This window comes from Salmo salar, chromosome ssa02 (assembly GCF_905237065.1).
Source record: "Salmo salar chromosome ssa02, Ssal_v3.1, whole genome shotgun sequence".
In the NCBI taxonomy this organism is placed as follows: domain Eukaryota; kingdom Metazoa; phylum Chordata; class Actinopteri; order Salmoniformes; family Salmonidae; genus Salmo; species Salmo salar.
The window spans coordinates 45474546-45492570 of NC_059443.1; the positions used below are offsets into that span (position 1 = coordinate 45474546).

Below are 18025 nucleotides of genomic sequence, written 5' to 3' on the forward strand. Positions count from 1 at the left end.
TGTATTCTATTACAGACACCTTAATGCATACTTTTAAATTGTATTATGTGGGCTGAACATAAAAATAAAACAAATATTTAAAAATAAATCTTCCAAGTATAATTTTTTTAGAGATGACTGTTACTGTCCCCACTACAACAACAAAATACTTAAATACATGTAATTTTGTTCTTAACAATACTGTAGAATTCCATTCATTCCTATGGAGGACTGCTTCAAAGCCTGTCAATGGCCAATACATAGCATTAGCAATCCAGGGTTTATATACATCGTTGGTTGGCACTAGCTCAAGACTGAGGGATACCAGTGAAAATGAATAGTGAAATTGCCCATATAACATTGCTCCAAGAAAACAACACAATTGCTTAATCCATTTAATTGGCATTTAGAAATCAATGTACCTAAATAAAATGTGTAATTTGCAGATGTCTTTATAATCATGATATAAGGCCTGGCCTATTGCCCTATATTGTGTGGTGGTTTTGTTTGTCGCTGAGGCTCAGATGTGAGGGGAGCGTTCCCCGTCTGCCACTGGTTTACATTGGAACAGACAAAGGCTCCGAGGGCTGGCGGAGGATGCCGAGCTCAGGTCGGAAGATGTCCATTTCTAATGTTTGGCAGATTAAATAGCATATCGCCATGCAGCATAGGACTGTTGTGACATACAAATGAAGCCGATAGTGGTTTGCGGGAGGACGCAGGCGCCACGCGGCGATTGATCGAGTATGTGGGGTTCTGGTTTCGCCTCGTCCCGACCGTGTGTGGTTGAACTCGGGCGGAATCAAAGCGTGCCCTTGGGGATATGTGGTTCCGACGAGCCTCACTCTCTTTATGGCTATATCGTCGCAATCCCTTTACGGGACTACGGTGGGATCATGTCGGGATTGGGGTCGGATTCCTGGTGGAAGAAGACCATCTATATCACCGGTGGTGCCCTCCTCGCCGCTGCTGCCTACCTATTACACGAGCTGCTCGCCATCAGGTAGGCTATACAATGGCAAATACACACTCTGCAACGGTATTGGTTCACATGATCAAATGTGTGCATTTGTGTGATGCTTAGGCCTAATCTAAAATGATAAAGCCATTCATACCCTCGGGGATGGGCTGGGTGTGTGCACTTGCTGTCACCTCTGAACAGCTGCTCTTGACAGATCTCTGAAAAACAGAATATTGTTGTCGTTTGTTCATATATTCATCTGTTCCTGCACTGTGGGCTAGATGGTACAGCTGTTTGATGATATCGTTCCCAAGGAATCAAGGACAGGTGACGGGGAAAAAATATTGGAAAGTGGAAAATCACGCGTCAGGTCTTGTGCCATGTCTTGAGCGTAAATATGAATTTCTCTAGCGCTGCAGCAGTGGTGTCAGAATGCTTAGTGAAAGCGGACGTTTGTAGCCTACTGTTGAATGAAATGCGTCTGGTTTCATCTTTCAGAGGGAAGATTAATCCATGCCTATTGTTAACGGAATGAATGGCGCTACTGTCCCCACGCAGTCGTCAGTCAAGCATTTAGGCCTATGGTACATTCTGTAACGGTGGCTCCATATAATCTGTCACACACTCTAAAAGGACTAGCTTGGCATTTCCTCATTTGGAAACATTGTCGAATCACGTCGCATACGCCTACTACTGTCATGCTTCCACCATAGAAAACTACATTTTGACAGTAAATCTGCAGCATGTGTGTTATTCTATGCCACCCCTTTGAGTGCTTCTTCTCAAAGGAACTCCCTGTATCTAGGCCTAAGTACACTAGTGTTTCTTTTACACAGTCCAGAATTTCCGCACCATTGAAAAATGGACTGTTTCGATGGTTTCGCACCACGGTTGTGTGGACAGCGACATTTTGTGGGAATGCGAGTTGTTTATTCTGTCGTAGACTGTCCTGCTCAAGACTATTGTATCGAAAACCTAGCCTATACATTTTTATTAGCCAAAGTAAGCTATCATTTATATACACATGTCATTTATTTCCAGAAATTCATTTTAATTTCAAGGTGTTACAAAATGCCTGGTGGTGTAATTGACTTTGGATGGAGTCCATTCCTGCTCTCTTGGACATGATATGTGGCTATAATTCATCAAATGAATTTAGGTAAGAACTAGAGTAATTGCAAGGCAGCACGCCCCTGTACTGTAGGCTGTTTAATTATTAAAGCCAAAAGATATGTCAGTGTCATTCACCCGCACCCACCGTTTAAAAACTGTGGGGTAGAAATGTGAGGACTCTTATCAGATTTTCACAAGCATGATTAACCTCCTAGGCCTTGATTTCAAGGGTAGTAGAGGATTGAAATAAGTTCAGACAAATCGTAGAGTTTCTTCTGCTGTAGGCCCATTGAGTACCACGCAGTCAGTAATATGATGATGAGTTTACCCTCTCAATATCTCTCATTATCTTAAAATTGTGTATTGTATCTGTGTATTCTTGTGTGCATGAGTGTTTTAGACTGGTGACTTAAATATAGTGAGGGGACAGGTTGTTCTAGGGCAATTCAACAGTAACAGAATTACACTTTGACTTAGATTTTTCAACATTTTTCACAATTTATGCCAACCAAAAACATTTGATTTTAAAGTTTAACAAACCATACAACTCTATGCACAAGGACTACTTTGAACAATTTACACAGAAGATTTCACAAACTCACATTTACTGGAAGAACTGTGCAGATGCAAAGTTTTGTAACAGAAAAATCACCATCGGTTTTTAATGCGAGCAGATATTTATCTGCAGAAAGAATGGGGTGTCAGCTATGACATGACATCTTGAGTTAGAAGTGTTTTGTTTGTTATTTAACTACAGTAGGTGAAGTGGATTTACAACTGGTAATATAATTACGGTAACTAAATTACATCATGGGTCCATGATCTGTACTATACAAAAATTGATAATTATGGATATGAATATCATTATTTTCATGGTGGTGTATCCTGAATAGGTGAACAAATGTAGAAATATGCAATATCCCTCTTTTGCATATTTGGGTATTATTCTACACAGTGGGTATTATTGTATTGAGCTCCACCCCCCCAAACAAGACCACATTTGGTTGGTCCGGAACAGACCAAATCTGAAACGATCATAGACGTCAATGTTTCACAAGTTTGGACATCACAGTAGAGCACATTACAGTAGAGTTCAGCACAGTACTCTACTGTATGGTACAGTAAACCACCTGTACTGTGCTCTACTGTACTGTGCTGTCCAAACTTGTGAAACATAAACATCTTTGATTAGTTCAGATTTGGTCTGGCCAGGATGGACTGACCAAATTCCAACTACTTTTCAATGTCCATGGATGTCCGGTGTCGGTCGGTGCTCAGTGGGTGAGGATGCTTATTACAGTAAATGGAAAGAGGGTAGGTTTCAGTAAGAGCCGGGCGACGTGACATTAACTGGAGAGAGAGAGCAGCAGATAGAAAGGGAGGGGTTGTCCAGACTGTTTTCACAGTCTTGCTTTGACCTGAGATACTGCATATAATGGCAAGATGGTCTTGTCTCCGCCCTAACTATGGGAGTTGTTGTCCCAAAGGCGGGAAGGCAGGCAGTCTGCTTATCGGTCTGCTTGTCATGGACAGATTTTGACAGGAGTAAACCCTCTCGCTTTGCCTCTTCCTCTCTGATTTGACCAACAGTGGATGGAAAGGGAAAAACACAGTTATGAGCTGAACATAACAGTATGCAAGTGGAAGGGAGGACAGTAGCAGGTGACCCAAGTGTGATGTGACTAGTATGATTTCCCATTTTAGCCAATTCAATTGCAGTAATTCCGTTACCGATTTGGTAACAGAATGACGTGTTTTAATTACTTAATTCATAGACCAACTTCAAAAACACTAACTACTTGGTAGGTCTACCTTTACTTGTTACTTCTGTGAAATGTCATTATCTTCCCTCGTGATGAAGAGAAATTAGGAAACATCTTAAAGATATGTGGGTTTTTGGTAACTGAATGTATAGATGCCTTAATTAAAAAAAATATATAGACTCTTCGCTTTCGTTTGACACACAATTTGATATGCTTCTATGAACTTCACGTTGGTGCTCATCGGCCCTTGTATGGAAATGCCCTCTGTAACACAGAGCTCAGGGAATTGAAGAATAGTTCCTCTCGCTGCTATGTCACCATGCTATAATATGCACCAGGTGAGACCCTATCCTCCCAGTCAGATTACTAAGAGCCAGAAACAGCGCTGCAACCAATCTTACTCTCTCCTCCCCAATTAGAGTCGAGTTATGATATTGTTCTCACAACCACAAACTGACCTGGGAATAGCTGTACTGTTGTCACAGAAACGTTGATCACTTTTAAAGTGGCTGCCACAGAGGTAACAATTGTTTTCATGTATTTTATCTCATGGGGCTCCCACCTGTGTAGTTTGCTGTTGCCTCAGTATAGTACACCTTTTCAGCTGGCCTTTTTTCTCCCCGGGTGTTTTCCAGGAAGGAGCAGGAGTTGGACTCTAAAGATGCCATCATCCTCCACCAATTCTCCAGGCCAAACACGGAGGTCCCCAGCCTCTCACCATTCTGCCTCAAGATGGAGACCTACCTACGCATGGTGGACTTGCCCTACCAGGTATAATAGTCTGTGTATGATAAAGTACAACTTGAAAAGTACTGGTTTCCTGCACACAGATTAAGCCTACATTCCTGGATTTAAAATCACTTTAAATGGAAATTCTCCTTATGCATGTTTTTTATGTCCAGGGATTAATCTGAGTCTGGTAAACCAGTCCTACATATTCGGATACAACTAGAGTGTGTCAATTTCCCAGTGCTTAACCCCATTCTGTTCTCCCCCTTGCAGAACTACTTTGATGGGAAGCTCTCTCCGCAGGGCAAGATGCCATGGATTGAGTATAACCGGCAGCAGGTGTCGGGGTCAGAGTTCATCATTGACTTCCTGGAAGAGAAGCTGGGCGTCAACCTCAACAAGAACCTCAGTCCCCAGGAAAGAGCCGTGTCCCGGGCTGTCACCAAGATGGTGGAGGAGCACCTCTACTGGTGACTCAGTCAATTAATATACACACGGGTCCTCCACAGCTACATTGGTGACTCCGTATATGTCACAGCCATTCCCAAATTGCTCCCTACCCTCCCCCTTGGCCCTTAACCCTTGATTTTAGCATGTCTGAAGAGTTTAGATAGGTACACAATATATACAAATGTATGTGGACACCCCTTCAAATTAGTGGATTCAGCTATTTCAGCCACACCCGTTGCTGACAGGTGTATAAAATCGAGTACACTGCCATGCAATCTCCATAGTCAAATATTGTCAATAGAATGGCCTCACTGAAGAGCTCAGTGAATTTCAACATGGCACCGTCTTAGGATGCCACCTTTCCAACAAGTCAGTTCGTCAAATTTCTGCCCTGCTAGAGCTGCCCCAGTCAACTGTAAGTGCTGTTATTGTGAAGTGGAAACGACTAGAAACAACAACGGCTCAGCCGTGATGCGGTAGGCCACACAAGCTCACAGAACGGGGCCGCCAAGTCCTGAAGCGAGTAGCGCGTAAAAATCATCTTTCCTCAGTTGCAACACTCACTACCGAGTTCCAAACTGCCTCTGAAAGCAACGTCAGCACAAGAACCGTTCGTCAGATGCTTCATGAAAAGGTATTCCATGGCCGAGCAGCCGCACGCACACAAGCCTAAGAACACCATGCGCAATGCCAAGCGTCGGCTGGTGTGGTGTAAAGCTTGCCGCCATTGGACTCTGGAGCAGTGGAAAAGCGTTCTCTGGAGTGATGAATCACCCTTCACCATCTGGCAGTCCGACGGACGAATCTGGGTTTGGCAGATACCAGAAGAACACTACCTGCCCCAATGCATAGTGCTAACTATAAAGTTTGGTGGAGGAGGAATAATGGTCTGGAGCTGTTTTTCATAGTTCGGGCTATGCCCCTTAGTTCGTGACGCAAAATGTTAACGCTGCAGCATACAATGACAATTTAGACGATTTTGTGCTTCCAACTTTGTGGCAATAGTTTGGGGAAGGCCCTTTCCTGTTTCAGCATGACAATACCCCTGTGCACAAAGCGAGGTCCATACAAAAATGGTTTGCTGAGATCGGTGTGGAAGAACTTGACTAGCCTGCACAGAGCCCTGACCTCAACCGCATTGAACAACTTTGGGATGAATTGGAAAGCTGACTGCGACCCAGGCATAATCGCCAACCTCACTAATGCTCTTGTGACTGAATGGAAGCAAGTCCCCGCGGCAATGTTCCAACATTAGTGGAAAACCTTTCTAGAAGAGTGAAGGCTTTTATAGCAGCAAAGGGGAGAACAACTCCACATTAATGCCAATGATTTTGGAATGAGATGTTCGACGAGCAGGTGTCCCCCTTCCTTTAGGCATGAAGTGTATAAGCAGTGTAGTGTTAAAGTTTTCACCATATTGCTTCCACCTTACAGATCTGCAAAGATTGAAGGGTTAGGGCCAAGGGGAGGGTTGGGAATGAATTGGGACTGGCTAAGCGCACTCACTATAGTATTCCCAAGTGGTCATCCACACAGCTACATTACTGATTTACTTACAGTAAATAGAAGGGTGGGACTCTACATTATTGGTGAGTCACTGCTGGGCATCTGTACTGGTGAGGCTTCTGCTGGGAAGTCACTGATACTGCATTCCAAATGGCACCCTATTCCTGATATAGTGCACTACTTTGTAAGGAATAGGGTGCCATTTTGGACGCAAGCTGAGCCTTTCCTGGTTGGGGCCCAGGGAGAGGTAGTCTGATGAATGAGACATCTAAAAGCATTTGTTTCTGAGCATGTCTGTCAAAGAATAGAGGAGGGAGTGCATACTTGCTCATCAAGCTCTTTTCAACAATATTTACAGGGTGAGAAATCAGTCAGTAACATGTTTCTGTGCATCAGATCTTGTGAATCTCATTCAGAACCAGAGCCATGAATTGGAGGGGGGCTGGGGTTCTATAATATTGCCCTGCAGCTGTAGAGTAATTGTCATTCATATAACTCTCATTTCCACTCCCTTTTCTCTGTTTTGTTTTTCTCCTGTCTTCTTTTTCCCTTATCACCTCCTTCTCTAGTCTCTCTCCTCTTTCCCCCTCCCTCTCGCAGGCTGTGTTGACTATTGATTACATTATTAATGGCTGTGCAGGACTATGGGGCTGCTTGTTGCTCTGTTTGGCCAGCTGAGGTTAGCAGCATGGTTAGCAGCATGATGAGATCATATACAGCCTTCAGGCCTGTAAATTAGCATGATTGATGTTGCTATGACAACACGAAGGGGAAGGCTGCTCTGTGACAGAGATATGCCTCAGGGTCCAGATTCACAAAACCTTCTTAACTATAGACTTATGAAGAAAGTTAAGCAAAGTTGATATTCCTCAAAGGTTATTGGAAATGTATTGCGCTATTTCTTATGTTTCTCCTTTAGCAAAAAGTTAAGATGAAATGAGATTATTGAAAATAGGATTTTGGGATTTGTTCTTAATTCCAAGATAGCTAGACCCTTGTCTTAAATTCAGGGCAGTGAGAGAATAAGCTCATGAAAGCAACTGAACATGTTTAATTCACTCACATATTTTAAACCCAAGAACATCTTAGAACAGCAATCTCTGTAGGAAATATGTTAATATGATTGCCATTACTAGCTAGATAGCTAGCTAAATCGGTTGCTTAGCAACAGACATCTTAAGAAGATTCTCAGAAGATATTTCAGAAGTTCGTAAGAAAATCATGAAATCTAAAGATATTGTTGAGGAATTTCACTTACGAATTATCTTATGAACTTCTTATTTTTCTTAAGAAGCTTTTGCGTAAAAATTGTTTTGTGAATCTGGGCCCTGGTCTGTGAGATTGTGCTATTTGTTCACAATGTACGTGCACTGTATATTAAGTTCAGTGTCTGGTTTAGTAAAGATTGTCATTTGTCTTCCATTCCTATTGTGTAGAGCTCGAGTTGTTACAAGTAAGAGCACTGTTTAATGATACTGAAATCATTGAAATATTTATGATTTGATCTCAGGTTTGTCTGGTTTAGCCCCTGAAGCAAATTTTCCCTGAGATCCTTTGCTAGACAGCTCAATCTTTTTTTTGTCTAGAGAGCTGACTGTTAATTATCACAATACATGAATTACTTTTGTCCTGATAATTGAAGGTGAAAGATTAATTGCAAAGTCCCGCTTTGCCATGCAAATGAACTGAATCCCCCAAAAACATTTCCACTGCATTTCAGCCCTGCCACAAAAGGACCAGCTGACATCATGTCAGTGATTCTCTCGTTAACACAGGTGTGAGTGTTGACGAGGACAAGGCTGGAGATCCCTCTGTCATGCTGATTGAGTTCGAATAACAGACTGGAGGCTTCAAAAGGAGAGTGGTGCTTGGAATCATTGTTCTTCCTCTGTCATCCATGGTTACCTGCAAGGAAACACGTGCTGTCATCATTGCTTTGCACAAAAAGGGCTTCACAGGCAAGGATATTGCTGCCAGTAAGATTGCACCTGAATCAGCCATTTATCGGATCATCAAGAACTTCAAGGAGAGCGGTTCAATTGTTGTGAAGAAGGCTTCAGGGCGCCCAAGAAAGTCCAGCAAGCGCCAGGACCGTCTCCTAAAGTTGATTCAGCTGCGGGTTCGGGGCACCACCAGTACAGAGCTTGCTCAGGAATGGCAGCCGGCAGGTGTGAGTGCATCTGCACGCACAGTGAGGCGAAGACTTTTGGAGGATGGCCTGGTGTCAAGAAGGGCAGCAAAGAAGCCACTTCTCTCCAGGAAAAACATCAGGGACAGACTATCAGGGACAGATATTCTGCAAAAGGTACAGGGATTGGACTGCTGAGGACTGGGGTAAAGTCAATTTCTCTGATGAATCCCCTTTCCGATTGTTTGGGGCATCCGGGAAATAAGCTTATCCGGAGAAGACATGGTGAGCGCTACCATCAGTCCTGTGTCATGCCAACAGTAAAGCATCCTGAGACCATTCATGTGTGGAGTTGCTTCTCAGCCAAGGGAGTGGGCTCACTCACAATTTTGCCTAAGAACACAGCCATGAATGAAGAATGGTACCAACACATCCTCCGAGAGCAACTTCTCCCAACCATCCAGGAACAGTTTGGTGACGAACAATGCCTTTTCCAGCATGATGGAGCACCTTGCCATAAGGCAAAAGTGATAACTAAGTGTCTCGGGGAACAAAACATTGATATTTTGTGTCCATGGCCAGGAAACTCCCCAGACCTTAATTCCATTGAGAAGTTGTGGTCAATCCTCAAGAGGCGGGTGGACAAACAAAAACCCACAAATTCTGACAAACCCCAAGCATTGATTATGCAAGAATGGGCTGCCATCAGTCAGGATGTGGCCCAGAAGTTAATTGACAGCATGCCAGGGCGGATTGCAGAGGTCTTGAAAAAGAAGGGTCAACACTGCAAATATTGACTCTTTGCATCAACTTCATGTAATTGTCAATAAAAGCCTTTTGATACTTATGAAATGCTTGTAATTATACCTCAGTATTCCATAGTAACATCTGACAAAAATATCTAAAGACACTGAAGCAGCAGACTGTGAAAATGAATATGTGTCATTCTCAAAACCTTTGGCCATGTATGTATATGTGTATAGATATAGATAGATTGGAAATGATGCAGACAATTACATTGATGGAAGCTACAATCTATCTGCATATTAAAGCAGTTATTGAGACCGTTATTCTGTACTTTCTCTCGGCTGCCTGTCTCCCTGCCACCCTGTTTTACTGCCTACTGGGCTGCTAGAGGCCTACAACACAGTGTATATTAGGCAGCCTGGATTCACCTGGTCAGTCCGTCATGGAAAGAGCAGGTGATCCTAATGTTTTGTACACACAGTGTATGTGTTTCCATATGATTATACTATACTACCACTGGGTTAATAACCTGTATTATGCTTGTGTAACTATACAAGACGATAGCTTACTGCCAGTCGACAACCTGTCTGTGTGTTTCTATATAAGACTGTATGTATATATGTGTTTCTAAACAGGACAATAGCCTATTGCCAGTGGGTAGACAACCTGGAGGAGACCCAGAAGATGCTGTCCGTCACTGGTCCTCTCAGTGACATGCTAAAGTGGATCCTCGGCCACCTGAACAGCAGCATGGTGCAAAGGGAGATGTACGGCCATGGCATCGGACGCTTCTCCAAGGAGGAGGTTTACAAGCTGATGGAGAAGGACATGCACACACTGGCCGAACTGCTCGGTATGTATGGAGGGGTACAGGTGGATGGGAGGATAGGAGTAGACAGAGGGTTAATCCCAAATCAACCTATAGGCACTACCCTTAGGCCTAGGCACTTGTGTAGATATGAGAGGATCAGACAGGTGTAAGCAATCTAGCGAAAATTCTACCTGGCCCATCAGAGGGCAAAATGGAGCAACAACCATATTGCTTACAGCGATCCTCTCAGATCTACACAAAAACCCAGGTGGTAGGGACTAGGGGTTGATTTGGGATTCAGGGAGAGACTAGGGGCACTTCAGAGGGTAGTGTGTACGGCCCAATACATCACTGGGGCAAAGCTGCCTGCCATCCAGGACCTCTACACCAGGCGGTGTCAGAGGAAGGCCCTAAATATTGTCAAAGACCCCAGCCACCCCAGTCATAGACTGTTCTCTCTACTACCGCATGGCAAGCGGTACCGGAGTACCAAGTCTAGGACAAAAAGGCTTCTCAACAGTTTTTACCCACAAGCCGTAAGACTTCTGAACAGGTAACCAATGGTTAACCGGACTATTTACATTGTGTGACCCACCCCACCCCTCTTTTACGCTGCTACTCTCTGTTTATCATATATGCATAGTCACTTTAACCATACATCCATGTACATACTACCTCAATTGGCCCGACCAACCAGTGCTCCCGCACATTGGCTAACTGGGCTATCTGCATTGTATCCCACCTCCCGCCAACCCCTCCTTTTACGCTACTGCTACTCTCTGTTCATCATATATGCATAGTCACTTTAACCATATCTACATGTACATACTACCCCAATAAGCCTGACTAACCGGTGTCTGTATATAGCCTTGCTACTCTTATTTTCAAATGTCTTTTTACTGTTGTTTTATTTCTTTACTTACCTACACACACACACACACACACACACACCTTTTTTTCGCACTATTTTAGAGCCTGTAAGTAAGCATTTCACTAAGGTCTACACCTGTTGTATTCGGCGCACGTGACAAATAAAATTTGGTTTGGTTTGAAGAACTGATGACGTAGCCAATTTCTCAACGCTCTCCCAGTATTGTCAGTGTTGAGGAATTGGCTACTGATGGAGATATGAGGAACAATGGGAAAGGAAGGCTTCCTAATCATCCATTATCAATTATAACATGGGGTCAGTTGAAGTTCACTGTAAGATTGACTTTGTTGTGGGGTATGTCCTTTATGCAGAGCTCCATTTTACCCTCTTCCACTCTCTAGTGGTGAGACACTGTATATGCACTGTGCTGCCAACTACAATATGTGTTTCAAATGTATTTTAGTCGGGAAAAGAGCAGAGAATGTCTTGATTTTAGCATAAAATCTTTGCAAGGTCGTAAACTATAGTGTAATATGTGCAATCTGAATTTACTTTATAATGCTTTGAATATAAGACCCCCCCCCATGCACCAACAACCAACAAAATGATCAAAAGAGAAAAGAAAACAACAATGCAAAAAACAAAGGCCATTTTTAAACAATGGATGAGCTTTTCTTCGTAATCTACTGGAGAACTATTTAGGGGTCAAGTAAAGCATTTGAATAAGTGAAGCTTTTAGAGAGGTTTAGTGCTTTTATATTTCATAATCTCAACCCACCCTATTCATTATAGAGAGAGGCACGCTTTATCTTGTCTGGTTTAACGTCTCAGATAAAGTGAAATATTTTTTGCTCATATGGTTTGAAAAATGAATCATCAGGAGTAGGCAGCGCCATAAGTAAGTGAGTAAACTGAGATATGACTAAGGAGTTAATTTTCACATAAATAGTTGCAGGATCTTGTCTATTTTTACAAGTTTTCTATTGAAATTCATTATAGAGAGCTCATTTGATATATTTTGTGAAATGAATACCAAGTATGTCTTCTTCACCGTCAGCCCATTTTATAGGTAAACTGCAGGGTAATGTAAAAATTGTATTTTTTTTAAAGATCTAATATGTAATATTGTACACTCATAATTAGGTTTTAGTCCAGAGAGTCCAGAAAAGTTATCTAGATCTTCAATGAGATATTGCAAAGACCGGACCCTTTTTCCCCCAATTTTGCCTAAAATGACATATCCAAATCTAACTGCCTGTAGCTCAGGAACTGAAGCAAGGATATGCATATTCTTGATACCATTTGAAAGGAACAGTTAAGTTTGTGGAAATGTGAAATTCATATAGGAGAATATGACACATTAGATCTGGTAAAAGATAATACAAAGAAAAAATTACGTTTTTTTTGTTTTGTTTTTTGTTCCATCACTTTTGAAATGTAAGAGAAAGGCCAATATATGACTAAGGAATCTAGGTGCAATTTAGATTATGGCCACTAGATTGGCACCAGTGTATGTGCAAAGTTAGACAGACTCAATGAACCATTGCATTTCTGTCCAAAATGTTGTATCAAGACTGCCCAAATGTGCCTAATTGGTTTATTAATACATTTAAGTTCATAACTGTGCACTCTCCTCAAACAATAGCATGGTATCATTTCACTGTAATAGCTACTGTAAATTGGACAGTGCAGTTAGATTAACAAGAATTTATGCTTTCTGTTTCTGTTCTGATATGTTTACGTCCTGGGAAATGTTCTTGTTACTTACAACCTCATGCTAATCACATTAGCCCACGTTAGCTCAACCGTCCCGTGGGGGCAAAACCAATCCTGTAGAGGTTAATATAAAACTTGGATGTAGAATGAGTTTCCTGTAAACAGTATATGTTATATTTATTTTATTTTAGCCACGTAAAGACTGATCTTTTTTTAAATAATTTGCTGAACCATTACAATTCTAACTGGCTATACTTATTTCATCCCTTATCATAACTAGATACTATTCTCAGTCTAAATGAACCATAATTAGTGCTTGTAAAGTTACTGCTGTAAGAGGTATTATGACGGTCAAAACTAGAGCTTTCAAATGTCTGATATTTACAATTCAAGAAACAGGTTCTAGCAATATTTGTTTTATTATTTTGTAAAAATATTGTGTGTAGTAAATCTGAGTAGGTTGATGTGTATGATATTGGATGTGATTTAGTGAGAGTGTGTATGATGTCTGGATAAGAGTACGACTATCAAGTGTGATGTCTAAATAAATAATAACCCAGCCAATTTGCATGGTTGAGTGTCTGTGTGTAATATGAAGTGAGTATAGCCTTAATATTCAGGATGATAACTGTAATCCATATCGTATCACCATCATAGTTGCGTCGTAATTACCTTTAACAGATTTTTCATAGAAAAAGATCCCAGCATTTCCATAGCACTTGACGTTTCACATGATCATGAAAGGCACCTTGCATTACTCTAGAGACGGCTTCACTACAGTACAAATGTATCCCATACAATATGTTGTTATTATTCCCCAATGTCCCTGTTCTGATACCTTCCCCTTGCTTGTTGTAAACATAGATAAACATGTAGACAAAGACGTATAAAAGATAGATAAACCAAAAAACACATTCAATTATGGAAAAGTTCTCGACAATAGAGAGGGAGAGAGTGAGGTAGAAAGAGAGATCAAGTGTGTGTGCGTGTGTATGTATAAATCCGTATGTGTAATTGAGTGTGTGTGTTCATATTAACTTCATAGTTTTCAGATATTTTTACAGTTCTCATACTTTTTTTTTCGTAACCTGACGTCCCCATGGAATTTAGTACAGCCATGGTTGTTATGGAGCCATCTCGGGAAGAGCTGTCCATCTATAAAGTGTCTGTCCCCAATGAGAAAGGCACGCTTACCCATCTCCCGCCTCTGCTCTGTACATGATACAGCCTCTTCGGACGTTTATCTCCCGGGGAAATTGGTCATTGAGACAGAATTTGGTCCCTTTAAGCTCCCTTTCCCTGCTTTTGATCAGCTCCTTTTGCTGGTAGTGTTCAAATTTTGCGATGATAGGTTGGGGGACTCTTGGTCTTGTTGCTCCAAGTCTGTGCACTCGGTGGAAAGCCACCTTGTTTACAGTCTCAAGAGAGGAAGTTTTTCAAGGCGGATTGCTTGAATTCTCTGATCGCGCACTCTGGATTATTGGGTGCGTCCTCAGGAATCCCAGAAAAGATGACATTTTCACTCATGCTGCGGCTTTGTATGTCTAGTAGCGACTCCCTCACCACCCTGTTTTCCCTGAGTAGACAATCCATGTTGGAATCGATAGTTACTTTGGCTGCGAGTGCCTTGTTCTCTCCTTGAAGCGTGAGAATTTCACTCCAAACTCCCACGCAGCCCTGCTATCTCCTCACACAACTTTTCAAGTGTTGCATGGATTCCAGCAAGAGCATTATCCTCTACTTAAACGGTAAGCGAATCGTCCGTGTCTGTAGATTCATCTGACTTTCTTTTTTTGTCGGGTTAGAATATTTTGTGAGTCAGCCGGATCTTTCCACGATGGAGTATGTTGTTCCTCCATAGCATAAAGCTGTTGATACTAGTCGATTTCCCTCTGGATCTCCTTAGTATCCAGGTTGGCTCTGATCTGCAACCAGTTGTTTACAAATGCTTTAAACGCTGCGTTTTTCCCGCGACGACAGAAGACGTAATCATGAGTTGCAAAATGCGCGATCCCACTTCAACAGAAAGTTGCTTTCGCTGTTTTGTTTGTAATTTACAGGCTGCTCCATGAAGAGTCTGAGGCACTCAGCAGTCTTTTCTTATTGTGTTCTCTTATAATTTGCTGATGGTTGGTTGATATATATTACTGACCCCAGCTGTTCATCTGTCCTGCAGGAGATAAGAAGTACTTCATGGGGCCTAAGATGTCGACAGTAGACGCTGCTGTGTTTGGTCACCTGGCCCAGGCCATGTGGACACTACCCGGCACACGACCTGAACAGCTCATCAAAGGTCAGTTCAATCTCTCAGCCTCTGTGAAATGTTTTATTCATACTCACAATACCAAAGCATCATAATTGATTGATTTTGAAAGTGCGTATTGTGTTATTGTTATGTTGTTATCGAGATTGTATAACACATTCTGTACCTAATGTATTATTCTATAGATTTGAAGGCAGGCGTAGAATAGGACGCAATGTCCTCCTTTTTTTATTATCCAAGTGTACTTGCCTACTTCTTCCACTAGGTGACAGTGAAAGACTGTAATGTGCAGTGTTGTCGCACGTTTGCTAGTCACGCTTTAGAGAATGTTTGATCAGAGATCAAAGACCAGTCTCTTTTCATTTTCGAACTGTACAAAATCTGACAATCAAAGTTTGAATAGGAAATCAAAGGATACTCTGACACTGATGTACATTTTCCTTGAGTACTGATGTTGGAACGTGTACTTCCTCTATCCCTTGTCCACTGTGTTTTAGGCGAGCTCATCAACTTGGCCATGTTCTGTGAGCGCATGCGGAGAAAGTTCTGGCCTGAGTGGTTTGTGGACATAGAGGACCTGTACTATGATGGAGCAGACACTGACAGCAGCGAGGGCTCTCCTACAGGCCTGATGGACTTTGGCCTGTTCTCCCGGACAGACACCACGGAGGAGCGTGACGCCTCTGACAAACACACACACTCACACACTCACTCCCCCGATACGGACCACTCGCTGTTCGACTCGGACGTGGGCACGGACTCGGACAATGAGCCGCAGCTCAAGTGTGTCCCTCCTAGTCCTGACCCTCCTAATCCTGCCCCTTCCAACCCCAGTCCCAAACCTCCCAACCCTTGACCCACACTCATCCAGGGAGGTGGGGTGGTTTTGGCTGAGGCGGTCAGACGGCCGGAACTTCAAACTAATCAGGGCGTTGCTATCTGGACTGGCATCATAGAGCTGCGGAACACAGAGGCACAGTTCTCTCTTCTGCCTCTCCCTCTCTTTCAGAGATCTGTGCTCACACATGGAGGTACAGTTATATTCCATGATGACTGAAAACTATATCCTAACAATGTAATATCAGTGCACGCCGACAAACTGGGTATTTTGTATGCAGAGCGTATAAATCGAACCCCATGTTACACGTGTTACAATATGATTTCCTCAACCCTAGTGATTGTGACATTGCCAATATGGCACAATCAGACATTGCCTTATTTGTGTCAGTTGTCTCCAGGGTACAGACTAATGTGAAAGATTGTTGGTGGAACCAGTTAGTGGTGTCTCTGTCCATGGAATGCAGACATGGCTGTTTCTTAGAAATGTAGCTAGTGAAAGAGAGACGATGATAATGATGGTAGCAGAAACATGAAAACACTGGATTTTTAGAGAACTGAGGTCAGTTCTTTGCTAAGACTTGGACACATATTGTGAAGAGTGATATATAATATAAGGGTCTGCTTTCTATGGTGGCTGCTCTAGTCTGTGTCTTACTAACGGTGGGCTATCCTACTAGTAGTTCTATGGTTTGTGGCTTGCTGCTGAGCATCAGCCATAATCACTGGCCTTTCCATCAACTCTGTGTCTAACTTCACTCTAGTAAAGGAGATTGGGATACGCAAAATGAACTGGAGATGTAACACTCTTGTCCAAGTACACTTACCAGTACAGGCTGGTTGTAGAGCCGACGCTTGTATCTCACCACTAGAGGGTGCTCTATCTATACATTCATCCTGCTGTCTATTTAGCTCTATGGTCTTGAGTCCTGCAGTTTTTGCCACTTGGAATGTTAAAGGGCCAGTGCAGTCAAAATGTGATACTCCTTTTGTTTTATACAGTTGAAGTCATAAGTTTACATGCACTTGGGTTGGAGTCATTAAAACTCGTTTTTCAACCACTCCTCAAATGTCTTGTTAACAAACTATAGTTTTGGCAAGTCCGTTGGGACTTCTACTTTGTGCATAACACAAGTAATTTTTCCAACAATTGTTTACAGACAGATTATTTCACTTATAATTCACTGTATCACAATTCCAGTGGGTCAGAAGTTTACATACACTAAGTTGACTGTGCCTTTAAACAGCTTGGAAAATTCCAGAAAATGATGTCATGGCTTTAGAAGCTTCTGATAGGCTAATTGACATCATTTGAGTCAATTGGAGTTGTACTTGTGGATGTATTTCAAGGCCTACCTTCAAACTCACTGCCTCTTTGTTTGACATCATGGGAAAATCAAAAGAAATCAGTCAAACCCTCTGACATTTTCTTTTACTCCTCCACAAGTCTGGTTCATCCTTGGGAGCAATTTCCAAATGCCTGAAGGTACCACGTTCATCTGTACAAACAATAGTATGCGAGTATAAACACCATGGGACCACGCAGCTGTCATGGCACTCAGGAAGGAGACGTGTTCTGTCTCCTAGAGATTAACGTACTTTGGTGCGAAAAGTGCAAATCAATCCTGGAACAACAGCAAAGGACCTTGTGAAGATGCTGGAGGAAACCGGTACAAAAGTATCTATATCCACAGTAAAATGAGTCCTATATCGACATAACCTGAAATGCCGCTCAGCAAGGAAGAAGCCACTGCTCCAAAACCGCCATAAAAAAGCCAGACTACGGTTTGCCACTGCACATGGGGACAAAGATTGTACTTTTTGGAGAAATGTCCTCTGGTCTGATGAAACAAAAATATAACTATTTGGCCATAATGACCATCATTATGTTTGGAGGAAAAAAGGGGAGGCTTGCAAGCAACATCTCAAGACATCAGTCAGGAAGTTAAAGCTTGGTCGCAAATGGGTCTTCCAAATGGACGATGACCCCAAACATACTTCCAAAGTTGTGGCAAAATGGCTTAAGGACGACAAAGTCAAGGTATTGGAGTGGCCATCAAAAAGCCCTGACCTCAATCCTATAGAAGATTTGTGGGCAGAACTGAAAAAGTGTGTGCGAGCAAGGAGGCCTACAAACCTGACTCAGTTACA

General features: G+C 42.4%; 1 protein-coding gene across 1 annotated transcript; it reads left to right on the forward strand.

Moving 5' to 3' along the window:
• Nucleotides 1–482: 482 nt before the first annotated feature.
• On the forward strand, nt 483–16934 carry LOC106584034 (failed axon connections homolog). The gene is made up of 6 exons (XM_014168837.2): nt 483–982; nt 4452–4587; nt 4819–5015; nt 10012–10229; nt 14951–15067; nt 15535–16934. Exons 1-6 carry the CDS (start codon nt 726–728, stop codon nt 15891–15893), a joined length of 1284 nt encoding a protein of 427 aa, XP_014024312.2. The 5' UTR covers nt 483–725; the 3' UTR covers nt 15894–16934.
• The last annotated feature ends 1091 nt before the right edge of the window (nt 16935–18025 follow it).